This window comes from Taeniopygia guttata, chromosome 7 (assembly GCF_048771995.1).
Source record: "Taeniopygia guttata chromosome 7, bTaeGut7.mat, whole genome shotgun sequence".
In the NCBI taxonomy this organism is placed as follows: domain Eukaryota; kingdom Metazoa; phylum Chordata; class Aves; order Passeriformes; family Estrildidae; genus Taeniopygia; species Taeniopygia guttata.
This window is the reverse complement of record NC_133032.1, coordinates 3179771-3193190: the sequence shown is the minus strand read 5'-3', so window position 1 is coordinate 3193190 and position 13420 is coordinate 3179771. Positions and strand designations below refer to the sequence as shown.

General features: G+C 50.7%; 1 protein-coding gene across 34 annotated transcripts in view; it reads left to right on the top strand.

Annotated features, from left to right (window-relative positions):
• The window catches only part of PCBP3 (poly(rC) binding protein 3), a 56370-nt gene that overhangs the window by 5971 nt on the left and 36979 nt on the right, over positions 1-13420 (top strand). For 28 of the 34 annotated variants that reach the window (XM_072931947.1, XM_030277005.4, XM_041717401.2 and 25 more), the window contains 2 exons: positions 4643-4717; positions 5865-5970. In XM_072931947.1, coding sequence (XP_072788048.1) covers positions 5896-5970 — 75 coding nt within the window. In that variant the 5' untranslated portion in view covers positions 4643-4717; positions 5865-5895. Of the gene's footprint in view, positions 1-4642; positions 4718-5864; positions 5976-10894; positions 10986-13420 lie in introns of those variants that run through there. The other 6 variants (XM_072931936.1, XM_072931934.1, XM_072931938.1 and 3 more) reach the window with 3 other exon arrangements.

Sequence of the window (13420 nt, the reverse complement as noted above, 5' to 3'; positions counted from 1 at the left end):
TCCAGTGGACTTAATCCTCCTCCAGCAGTGAGGAAGGACCAGGGAATCCACTGTGGGTAACCCACCTAATCCCGGTGGCTGCTCCTCCGGCTTCCCACACCCACCAAGGACCTCTCAGTCTTCCAGAAGCCTCAGTCATGGCTGGAGAGCATTTTGGAAGTTTTAAGAGCTCAGCAGATGAGGTTTTCCGCACAGAGATGCCAGCCACTGTGCCTCTCTGCAGCGGGCATGTGAGGCTTAGCTCGCTGTGACCTGAACGTCTGCTTGTCCCCAGAATGGGTCTCCACCAGGTACCCAAACTCCTGGTGCCCTCTCTGCCCTCGGGAGTGCTGTGATCCCTCTGGCTATGCTGGGTGCTGCTGGGTTTGCTAGAGGAGGGAGGAAAAGGTGGAATGTTGAGCTTCCCCCCCCTTGCCAGCTGATTTGTCCTCTAGGAGATTAGTCCCTTCCCTGACTTATGGGGGTATTTGTGGCTGCTCCATCTGCTTGAGTCCAGCAGATCAGCGGGTGCCAGGGAGGAGCAGCCTGAACCCAGCTGCTGTTTGCACTCCCAGGCATCCCAGGGAAAGGGTTGCACCCTTCTTTTGTGCGTTTCTGGCTATATTTGTTAGAAAGGAGCAAAAATCCCTGGAGCCAGGCAGGTGATGGAGTTTAGACCTGAGTCTGTTTGCTGGTGGAGGTGGTGAAAACCATGTGAAGTAATGTCAGTGTTTTTAAGCTGCTTTTTAGACTGGTGAAAAGCCTTGAGGATGCTCCAGGAGCTCCCCTTTCGGCCGGGACACTCGCAGGGAGGTGTTTTCTCTGTAAATCCACTTGGCCTTTAGGAAAGCAGGCAGGCAGGTGGGGAGAAGAGCATTTCACTGTGGGATTTTGGGGGGGAATGGGCTGTTTGATGGCTCATAAGTACTTTTAGACCAAGGTTTTCTTGAGGAGAAAGCTGGGAGGCAATAGGAGTGATACAGGGCTCTCCGTTCTCCTGCTTCATCGCTCCTGTCTTGTTACCAGTGGAAGGTGGTGGGTAGGGAAGAGGCTGGAGGTGAGTTAGGGAAGAGCTTGTGACAAATGGGCTTAGGGAGGCTGGATTTATAGAGACTGACAGAACTAGGTTTGTGGAAGTGTGGGGGGGTTGCTGAGTGACACGGGGGGCTGAGGCATTGCTGAGTGCCATCCTACTCCTGGGATGTGGAGACCACAGGACACAAGGAGCCTTTGCCCGTGCCCAGATCCCAGCCTAGAGCAGGTCTGGTGTGCTGCTGGACCCAGGAATGTGCTCCCTGCCATGCTACTGCATTTTCCTGGGGAATGGGGCCACATGGGACCCTTCCAGACTGCCCCCTCCCCACCCCCCCACCCCCACCCCCAGCTCTCAGAAAGCACCAGTTTCTCTTTTAAAGTGGCAGAAAAACACAGGCAGGCGAGATTTAGGCAGCATGGATGAGCTGCTGGGATGTCAGCCCCGTGGCCATCCAGCTCACCTACGCCTGCAGAGCCTGAGGGTGACTGCTGTTCTCCTTCCCCTGCTGTGTGGTTAGGAACACCGATGGAGGCTGCCAGGTGTCAGCTTGGAAATCTTTTAACTTTTCCTCATCTCCACAAATGGACAGTGTCTCCGCTCATTAGGTACCCACCCAGGGGGCAGATGTCAGCTCTGCTCATGGCTTCTCTTAGCTCATCTCTGCCCAGGTTCCTGATGGCTCCGCAGCGCTCAGGTTCCATCACGTCACCGGGCTCTGCCCATGGGGCTGCCCCTCTGCCAGCTGAGCAGCACCTCCCCTCTGACCCCTGCCCCAGGCTTGCTGCCTCCCCCTCCTCATGGGTAGTGTTTGCAAGGATTTTTAGTTAAAAGGCTGGAAAATCTCAGGCACCGGTGACACTGTGTGTGTGTGTGTGTGTGTGTGTCTCTGTGTGTGTGTGTGCAAAGCTGGAATTGGTTTTCCTCACCCAGGCAGTACATGGGAGGAGAAGGCAGCTCTGAAGGCTGCCCTTTGAGGCTGATGCATCCCGACAGCTTGTTCACTGGGACATCAAAATCATTACCTCTGTCTGCATGGAACACCCGGGGAGGCGGATGATGGGAACACGGGTCAGGGGAGGATCCCTCTCTCCCGGCACAGGGAGCGGTGGCGTCCAGAACCCCAGAGCAAAGCAGATCCAAGTGATGTGGGGGCTGCTGCATCCCCAGTGGAGGGAAGGGGAGTTCCCTCCAGCCCACAGGGGGCTGGCAGCCTGGGGGATCAATGCAGGTGGAGCCATCTCACTGGTATTTCTGTCTTTGGGTGTACAAGGTGTGGTGATATGGTGGGAGAATGTCCCCATCCCATCCCATCCCATCCCATCCCATCCCATCCCATCCCATCCCATCCCATCCCATCCCATCCCATCCCATCCCATCCCATCCCATCCCATCCCATCCCATCCCATCCCATCCCATCCCATCCCATCCCATCCCATCCCATCCCATCCCATCCCATCCCATCCCATCCCATCTCTATTCCTGTCTCATCTCATTCCATCCCATCCTATCCTGCCCCATCCCATCCATCTCATCCCATCATATCCTGTCTCATCCCCATATACCATCCATACCATCCCGTCCATCCCATCCTCATCCCATCCCTCTCTCACCACTGCACAGCATGTCTTCCAAAAGACCTTGAATTTTCCCTGGAGGGTCACAGCAAAGCTATAGAACCTCTCCAAGCTCTCCATGCTCTCTGCAGAGCTTGGGCCTCACACATGTGCCCCATGGTCCCAAACATCCCAAGGAAGTTCCTGATGGTCACAAAAAGCCAGGGACTCACCAATGAGGGGAATTTGAAGTCCTGAGTTTGCAGGAGAGGCAGGATGGGTGTCGCAGCAGGCTTTGGCATTTTTGGGAAAGGGGAGTGGTATGGAGTAGGGGATGTGGTATTAGGGATGGTAGGATAGGGCCTGCCTGGGCAAAAGCAGGGAGTTTTCACAGCCCTGTGGGACCAGGCATGGGAACTGCCCCCACGTGGAAGTACCACCAGCTCACCTTGGAAGCTAGGCATGAGCAGGGAGCCACCCTCAGCTCCTTCCCCTTGGCATTCTGCTGATGGCCCCAGATTTGTCCATGTGTTTGCATTTCCTCCATTCCCATCCAAGACTAAATTTCGAGCCCCCTGGAATGAGGTGGCTGAGGGCTCCAGCGCAGGTGGGGCCATCAAGCTGCAGTGTTGCCCAGCCCCTGTGTCCGTGTGGCCTCACTGGAATGAGTTAAGGGCAGTGAAATGCTGTAGTCTTGAGAGGCTGATTTTTGGGATTGGTCACATCAGTGTATTGGAATTCCTTGCATCCTCAGGTGCTTTTATCTGGGAGCAGTAGGTGGGATTTTGCTGAGATCTGTGCACTCTGCTGTTCAGAAATGACTTCTTCAGCATCCTGAGTGATCCTTTGGAAGATTCCTGACCAAATTTCCTGATGGGATGTAGTCCATGAGAGCTAGCAGGTGAGCTGTCCATGCAGGGATAGAGCTGTGTTCTTCACTGCTATGGATCAGGAGGTGGAAAGCTTTTGGTGGGAGGGGCCTATTGGCCTGGCAATGCATGCTTCAGTGGAGAGAGCATCCAGGGAAAAAAATTCAGTTGGCTCCTTTGCTTTTACTGTCAGGGCAGCTACAAGGTGCAGGGCCTTTGGCCATGCTGTAGAGAGGATTTGGGTAGTGATGGCAAGGGTGATAGTCCCCCAGCAGCCCAAATGTTGCTTATCCATCTTATGATACCTTTTAAGACAATTTCTGAGTGCTCTGGACTGGTCAGTGATGAGGAAGGAGCCACTGTGGTGTGATGTGGCAGGTGCTGGATGGCTGTGCTCAGCAGAATCTTCTGGAAAGAGCCCCACTGGAGCTGTCAGATAGTGCTTAAAGCAGCCAAGATGCCCTTTGCAGTGCTGAGGTTTCTGCTTTTGGGTTGCTTGAGGTTCACTCTTAACTGTGCTGGAAGTGAGGTTGTCCCAGCATAGCACCAAAGTTCCTGTGTGCCTGGAGGTGACCTGCACCCCGATGGCAGAGAACACCTCGTGCACGTGCACTGGTGCCTGCTACAGGAGCACAGGGTCATGGCTGGGATCTCACCTGCAGCTTGGGGGGTGGAAGGGGTGGGACATAACAAGGAGCAGAGCTGCTGAAAAATGGACCCATTTTTGGTTAAGAAAACTGCTAAAAAATTCCTTAATGCTGTGTTTGCTGGATGCTAAGCCTTGCCTTAGGATAAACTCAAACCTAGGACCTGGAAGATGAGTGCAAGTCTCTTCCCCCATGAATTTATGGGATGTGGGTTGATGATTTGTGCCTGCACTGGCTCTGGGAAGAAGGATTGGGGTTTCCTTGCAACCATCCCAGCATCCCTAAATCCTTGCTTGATCTCCCTTTTCTTGGGTATGTTGATGAGACTGGTGCCGTGATGAGGATTTTCCCTTCTTATTATGAATCCTGGAATCAGTGACCAGCAATTGGTACTGAATGGAATAAAACAATTACCAAGGACTCCTCTGATTTGGCCGTGGGCTTCCCTGTTCCCTGTGTTGCCCTTGGCCACAGCAGCAGGGCTGGGAGGATGCTCTGTGGACTCCAGGTGGGGGGCTGCCTGGGCTCCTCAGGGTGCTGAGATGTGCTGTCTTCCAGATCCTTCCCTGCCTCCTGCACTGCTGACCACCAGCTCCACGGGATCCCTGACCTGGCCCTGCGGGTCTTCCAACGGTGAGTCACAGTTTGAGGTTTCCATCCTTTCTAGGTTTTTGGCTTTGGCCAGAGCCCATGGGACTTGATGTTGTGATTGCAGCAGTTACTGGGATTTAGAATTTAGCTGGCTGGTGTAAGCTCAGTGGAGAGCGGGGAAGTCCCTCAGAGTACATCCTGGCACCTGTGCTACTTGCAGGTGACACCAGCTGGGGATGTAGCCACTACCTTGGAGGACATGGAGAGAACTTTTCTGAGAGGAAAAAACAAATTATGAGGACAGCTAGTTGCTGAGAGAGGCTGTGTCTGCTTCGTCCTTGGAGGTTTTCAGCCCCAAAGGGATGAAGCCCTGGGCAGCCTACTCTGACCTTAGTGCTGAATATGCTGTGAGCATCAGCAGGGCTGAAGACTGACCTCAGGAGGTCCCATGGGCTCTCCTGCCACTGACAGGCTCCTTCCCATGGCAGGAAAGTGCCCAGGTCACTGGGGATGAGCATGGAGGTTGCTGAGTCATTGGGAAGAGGAAGGTTTTCCTTGTTAACACATAAGGTGCCCCAGCACACTAAGAGCAGCACCAAGTTCAAGCAAGGGGTCTGCAGCTCACCCATCCTGCTGCCCAGGGAATATTCTGAGCAGTGGAGAGGTTTTCCTGCCCTCTGGCACTTGGTTTATTAGTGGCTGAGGCTGCTCCATTGATTGTATTGACAGGTAGTGCATGCCCCAGTTAACTTATTGAGGGCAGCAGCAAAAATCCAGCTGGCACCTGGAACCCATGGTGCTGAAACGTGCTGCATCCTTTCCATCACTGCTGGATTTCTGCACGAAGCAGGCCCCTGGCTCCACAGCTGGGCACAGCCACAGGCAGGTGACCACAGAGGAGGACTGCTGGGCTGTGGTTACTGGGGAGTCTCTCTGGCATTCCAGGGATCTCCTCCTCCACAGGATGATTTCCTGTGGTTGGTGGATTCTGAGGGTCTGCCCAAACCTGTTTGCAATGCAGAAAAAATTCTGCTTGCCTACCCAAGCACAACCTGGAGGTGATGCTCTTGATCATTTTCCCCCATTCCCCAACCCAATCTGTGTTTTACCTCTCTCTGAAGTTCACATTATGCAGCTTTGGTCTTTCCTCTGTGCCGTGCTTTAACCTCTGCCATGTCCTGGTCTGCAGGCTCGTGCCGTGGACTGCTGGGTTCCCCCCCATGCTCAGCATGCCCTTTTCTGGTGCAGCCAGACCTTCCCAGGAACCACTCTGGAGCTCGAGGCCATCCTGTAGGGTAAGGTAAGGTCCTTTCCAAGTCATACAATCCCAGTACAGCTCAGATTGGAAGGGGCCTTAAAGCTCATCTTGTTCCATGGGGACACTTTCCACAGGCCCCATTCAACCTGACCCAAAACACTTCCAGGGATGGGGCAGCAACAGCTTCTCTGGGCAAATCTTGGGAGGAGGGACCTTTGCAGGTCCCTTAGGCTGTAAAACACCTACAGGGAGGGTGCTGGGACCTCTCTCCTTCATCTGTACAGGTCTCTCAACCCACCGTCTCTGCCCTTGCCACCTGCTTATGGGAATCCAGGGCTTCCCTCTGGCTGCCCTGGCAGGTCTGGGACCCTGGCAGGGGATCAGGAACCCCCCTGGACAGAGCCCCAAGAGACACTGTCTGTGATCTCTGTCCATGGAAAAGAGTTTTCAATCTTACAGGGTGAATTACAAGCTCTGAGTGTTTGATATAAGTAATAATTAAGTGTGACACGGGTGCAAAAGTAAAATTTTAGGATTCTAGATTAGGGGTCCAAAGGGCACAAGATGGAGGAAATTGGGTGTCTTGTCCTTTTCCTCCTTCTTCGTGCCCTCCATGTTTCACTGCAGTGTTGGCATTTTTCTGTTGGTTTAGGCTGGGGACACCTTGTTCAACGTAGGTGACAGATATTGGCATGTTATTGTAAATCCAGCACAGGTAGTTTGTGGTATTTAATGTTTGTAACATCCCACTGAGGGCAGAGCCCCACACGCTGCCCTGCAGGACAGAGCTGCGGCAGGGCAGCAGAACATGTTAGAGATAAACAGAATAAACAACCTTGAAACCAGCACAGACGAATTACGACTTCTTTGGCAGCGGGGCTGAAAGACTTTCTACCATCTTGGGATCATTTAAGTATGACAGATTCCGACACCTGCTTTCCGCCATGCTGGCCGTTCCATTAAAACCAGCAAAGGAGCTAAGCTGGGAAGTGCAGAGACGGGGTGATTTTCATCAGCCCCTCTGCTTTTGTGACTAAAATAGATCAGGAGTGGCCACAGGCCATCGTGTTGTCCCAGGCATTGACTGGCGCGAATGGATGGCAGTGCAACATTTCCATTAGTGGGGGGGGAGGATGCGTGTCTCCGAGGGAGAAGACAGCTGCATAAAGCAGAAATGTAGTGACAGATAAACTCATTTCTCTTTTTTCCCATTCCTCTTATGAGTGTAGCTTCTTCCTGTTTTCTGCAGGGAAAACATTGGGAGGGACTGGCTAGAGCAAACAGCCTGCACCTGCAACATAAGGGGGTGTTTTGGGTAGGGGGATGGAGGTTCCCCAGCAGAGCTTTAGGTGACCCAATAATGTGCAGCAAGGATAGAACTTACAAAAAAAATACTCTGAGGAGGTTTATCCATGGTCTCTGGTGATGTAGTGGATACTGGTTGTGTCTGGTGTGAGGTTTCCGCCATCACCTGTCCAGCAAGTGTGTTTTATTCTCTGGTTTTAGTGAATACACTTTCCTGCAATAAGGCTAAATTTGGGTGAACATCACAATATCTCATAGCTCTCATCTCCCTCTGGTAAGGTCTCTGACATAATTTTTCTTCCTTCTCATGCTCGCTGTCCAGTATCCCATCCCTTCTCCCAGGTCTGTGTCCCAGACCCTCTCCCACATCCATAGGAGGGAGAGGAGCCTGGTGCCTGTCTCTCACAAGCCCTCAGACAAGGCTGTGTCTAGGATCTCTTGCTCCATGGGATTCCATCGTCAGAACTCAAGGCTGATACTATGTGTGTGGTGTCGTGACATTTTTAGAGCAAAATTACAGCTGGGAGAGACACCTGGAAGAACACAAGGTGGGATTGTGGGCATTGTCCTGTGCAGGACCAGGAGTTGGACTCGATGATCCTTGTGGATCCCTTCCAACTCAGGATGTTCTGGGACTCCACACTGAAAAAAACTGCTGCTCCATCTCCCAGCCAGGTGACGGGATGAGTGGTCAGTGCTGATGCTGGAATATGGAGACTCTACGGGGTTAGCAATGTGCTCAGGTGGGAATGCTGATTCTGGAGATGCTGTGGGGTGGGAATTGCCCATTCCAGCAAGGCAAACAGCTGTGACACAAGGCTGCAGGGTGATGATGGGGACATGCCCGCCAGTGCCAAACCATTTCCCAGTTCGACCCTTCTGCTCAATCTGAGCTTGAAGGTGAATGAGTGGAGCTCACCCATCGATCCAAACTGGGCTGATGAGCAGCATGCCCTGCGGAGAGCTCAGCCCCCAGCCCATCTCCCTCTCTTCCCCCTTTTGTTCCTGCCTCCCCTTCACGCCTTTCCAAAGCCATCAGTCAGAGCATAGCACCCTGGGCTGCTGACCTTGCTAGGGGCTAGGGGGACAACATATAGGTCCCTGCAGAGAGCTGTTCCACTGTCTGATGGGCTTCTCCCAGTTGCCACTGCCACCTCTGCACTGCTGGTAAGCCTGGCATCCACCTGCCATCAGCTTGGGATGTGGGGAGGCATGGGACAAGGCAAAGGGGTTGGTGCCCATCATGCCAGGAGCCACATTTTTTCTAGGCAGTGATGTTATCTGCCAACCGTACACTGGTTCTCCTGATTTAAGGGCTCTGATGGCCTCACGTGGGAAAAATACAATCTGAAGCATCTCTTAATCTTTAGCTGAAATGTCATATGAACTGGCAAAGTGTATTTTCTTACCTGCTGGGAAACAAAACCTGATTTGAGGTTGGAAATTTAGAACTTGTCTTGGCTAATGTGTAAAAAGGTCAGGTTTTGGGGGAAAAGAAGATGATGCGCCTTTGATTCGCGTCTTCTGTGCTTTAGCCACAGATTTTTTTCCGCAGCTGAAAATAACAAACCATTTAAATCCAAGTATTGCTTATTCTGATCTTTTAATCCAGCTTGCTTTCTATCAGCACAGTGGCCTGAAATGATTTATCCACCTGCCTCTCTATTATATAATTATTGGGAAGATTACTGGGGAGCCAGCTTTAGCTTTTCTGGGGAAGGAGGAGGGGTCTGAGAGATGGGTGAGGGTTCATGGAATCACAGAATCATGGAATGCTTGGGGTTGGAAAGGATCTTAAAGGTCATCTCATTCCAAACCCCTGTCGTGGGCAGGGACACCTTCCACTGTCTCAGGATGCTCAGGTTTTTTCTCTGTGGCCATCAGAAAACATGGGAGGGGCAAGCGATGAGCTGGGTGCTTTGGGCTGTGGCCATAGTTTGCATTTGAAAATTTTACTGTGGGAAGTTTCTCCCTCAGTGTGTATTCATTGGAATTAAGTGCCCCATAACCTGGCTGGAGCATGACCCTCCAAGCTAGAGAGGATTTGGGTGAAACCCTGCACTTTTCTACACTGTTTGGTGTCTTTTATGGCTGTACTTGTGGTTTTGGGAACAGCATGGTCAGACAGTCTGGCCTCGGGAAGAATCTGGAATTAGGGGTTGTGCTCCCGATGCTTCCCATCGCTGTGCAGAGCTGTGGAAGGGGAACATCTGCAAGGAAGAACGAGCACTGGGACATGGTGGTGATGCCAAGAAAGGCTGGAGGTGGCCACGGCTGCTCCACCAAGCTGGTCCTCCCAGGAGCCTTAGGTGCCACTCCTGGATAAGGTCTTGAGCCCTCGGGTGATGGGGTGGCTGGTGACAGCTGCTCTGCAGAAGGGCTCTACCAAGGGCAAATGCCCAAGGTAGATTTGGCTGTAGCTTTCAGGTGAAGTATCCCTGGCATGGAAAGATGGCACAGCCAAGGGTTGGCACACCCCTGTAGACACTTGGGTTGCCAGAAAAATGCTGTTTCTGACTGGTCCGACTGGCTTGAGCTCTGATGGACAAAACATGAGGATATCTGAGAGCTCCAAAAATTCCTTTTCCCTTGCCCAAATGGAATGTCCGGACACCAAAGGTCTGGTACCTGCCCTGGCTACTGAAGGAAGGACAGGAGATGCTTGGCCTGTGGACCATGGCCAGCTGGGACAGAGCTGGGTGGTGGCTCAGAGCTGGGACAAGGGAACACCCCCAGCACCAGTCAAAATCAGATACTGGGAGCAGTGGCTTGGCTTTCCTTGCATCTGGGCATCCCAAAAAGATCTCAGGGATCTTTTTGGGATGCCCAGAATTGGGCTTCATTTTGGGCTGGGTGAGTGACTGTGGGGGGACACTGAAACACTCTTTGGGCCTGGTGGGAGTGGGCAGTCTCACCCGGAGTGTTCCACACTCCCTCCACTGCTCTTGGTCCAGCTTCCCAGAAACTGTTCCAGCAGCCTCCAAAGGAGGAGATTGCCATCTCTTGGAGCAGTTGTCTGGTGCATCAGCCAGGAGGGTAGCAGAGGATGGGAACAGCTGTGGAGGGGTCAGGACCAACATTGGGGCACGAGATCATCTGGTTTGGGTGATGGAGCAATTGTAACACATCCGCTTCCTGCAGGGAGCCAGCTGAACTCTGGGATGTGCAGGCAGGGCTTCAGCTGGTCCTTCCCACCGTGCTGCTGCTTCTGAGATGAAGGGTTTAGCACAGCCTGTCCCTCCCAGAGGCTCTGGCTCTGCACTGGGTGGGCAGGCGCCCTGTAAAACATGCCCAAATTTCCCCCTGCACACGGGCAGCACACCGGAGCTCATCTCATGCTGGGATCCTTTCTCCTTCATGTTGAAAGCGTTGGCTGGTTCGCTCTCATCGCCTCGAGGCATCCAGATTTGCTCAGTGGCCTTTAAAAAAATAATAAAAATAAATAAATAAATCAACGTCCATGAAATGACAAGAGCATCAGCAGTGGGTGCATCCCCCTTTCCAGCAAACCCAGGGATTTGGGAGAAAATAGGTCATGTGCCCTTCATCCCATGCCACGTGGTTGATCTCCCAGGGCCAATGAGGTTGGGAGCCTTTCCGCGCTGAACAGCGGAATCAGAAAAAAAAAATCACTGGGATTTTTTTCCCCCCTGTAGCATTTTTCATCCTTTCCAAACGTGAAAAGACTGGCCATCTGTCTGGATCCCCCTCCCACCAAAGCAGCACGAAAGCGGTTCTTTGGGAAAGGTAAGGAGATTTAAAAGATCGTCTTGGTGGAAGACCACCCGCTGCGGGCAACTTTTCCCACCAGTGTAAGTCAGGGAAGAGTCCTGGAATGAGCTGGGTTATGGGCTCCAGTGTGGATTGGAAGAGCTTTGAATGCTTAGGAGCAGTTTTAAGGGAATCTCTCGTGGAGGAAATTTAAGTCTGTGTCAGCGTGAGGTGCGACAATGGGAGACATTGGCACACAAGCAATGGGATTCCCTTAAGTTAGCGGCTGCTCCCCAGGTCTCTCCTGGGAGAAATTCCGAGAATATTTTTTGGAAATTATTTTGCTGAATTTTTTTTTGTTTTTGCAAAAAAACCCTCAATTGCCAAATATTTTTTGTGAGTTAAATTTGACAATACTTGCTGCGACTTTGTTTTGCAAAATCATCGTTCTCGAAGTGTATGCTTTAGTTAAATTACTTATTAAATAGTTAAATTAGTTATTTTAGTTAAATTCCATTTTACCCATGCCCAGCAGCCAGTGCCACCCTGGGTAGGAAGGCATCCATCTCTTCCTTAACCAGAATATCCAGCTGTTCCTAAATTCCGTGATTTGCGGCTCAGGCTTTGGACAGTGTCATTTGTGTGTGCACTTGGGTGGGAATGGCACAAATGGAATTGCCTTCAAGGAATGGACACTAAAATAACAGGAATGGTAATCATGTCTTAGTGTGGCAATAAAATAAAACCCCAAGCTCTGACTAATTTGATTTTTACCTTCTGTTATTTTGTTTTGTTTGGTTTTAAGTATTTCTACTTTTTAATTCCAGTATATTTCCAAATTTGTAATATTTTTATTTTTAATTCCATTCTAGTTCCAGTATTTTTTAAAAATACTTCTAATTCCATTCCACAGCCATTAATTTTTAATGCTATAAGTATTCTTATTATTTAATTCCATCCTATTTTCATTGATTTTCTTTCCTTTTGCTGGGGAAATTTGATTTGGAGAGAGGAATCCCTTGTGTTACGATGCTCGCTTTGTTTTCTGTTTGCCTTCAGATACACATTTTCCTCAGGGTGTCAAAATTCTTCCTGATACCATCATGTTTCTGTTGCATTTTCCTTAGTTTCATGATCACTTTATAAGTAGAAAAGTGAAATATTAGTGGCAAATGCTATAAAATATTTAAAAGCTGTTGAAATCAACCCCAAATTGTCATCTCCATATATAAATGAAAAATATTCTCTGATATGTTTTTCTCATAATCTGAGATTTCTGGGATAACATGATTTGAATGTGAACCATCTTAACAAATCTGATTGTATTAATTGGAAGTCATGTCCAGCTTAAAAATAAACAAGAAACAGTAGCTCAAGGACATTGTGTTTAAGTTTCCATGAAATGATTGACCTTTGTTTTGACAGATGCAAGGACAGATGCTGGGCTACATTTTGATACAGAAACCAAACCCTGAATTAAAAAAAAAACCAAAAAAAAACAGGCATTCTTTCCTAATAGCTGGGGTTTTGCTCTTAATACAGAATTCTAGAATAACTCGGTAATATTTCCAAAGCGTTTAATCTCAGACTTCCCCTTTCTTTTATGGATTTATTTATATAAATATTTCTGAGAACAAATAATTGTTCTCAGACACAAAAGCAAATTTTTCTTCTTGGGAAATAACTGGAGGAAATGTTCTTTTAATCTTGCTGAATTAAGAGGATGCTTATTCCTTCAAAGAAAAGCGGTCATTTTGAGGTGGGGACAAAAGGCTGCTGGGACAAATGTCTTTGTAAGTGTCTCCAACATTATTTCAATGCCTTCAAAATAGCATAGGAGAAGCTGTGGGAATGTAGCAGGGGATGCGGGAAGAGGAATGCTGTCGGGATCGCTGGCGGATGCAGCAAATCCCACAGTGGTGGCCAGCTCCCTTTTGGGGTGGACCGGGAGGCACGGGGAGCTGCTCACTCCCTACCTTGAGGGGTGCTCCCCTGGGTACCAGCCGGCCATGCTGCTTTGGTGGTCCCAGGGTTGCTTTTCCCTGGAGATCAATTGCTTTTTCCAGGCCCCCTCTTTGAAAATGGGTGTTTGCTGCGGAGCAGACAGAGAGGGCACCTTGATGGCGGCGTGGCTCTCCGTGGTGGCGGGGGGAACATGCCTGGCACACTGGGATGAGCTCGATCCCAGTGGTGGCAGAAGACTGGAAGCCCTGGCTGCAGGCTGTGAGTGCCTTTGGAGAGCAGGGGATGGTCCCCAAACCAGCAGGGTGGCACCTCTGCCCTTGAGCCCCCCAGTCCTGCAGCATGAGGGTGGGTGACAGCCGCTGTGACAGGGGTCTGATGGTTCTCTGCATCTGCTTTATGGCCAGCTGAGTTGGAAGAGGAATTTGAAAGCTTCCCCAGTCGGTGAGGGCTGTCTCCATCCGCTGAGCTTTTTCCCAGCTTTCTGCTGAACGCATCCATCCTGGTGC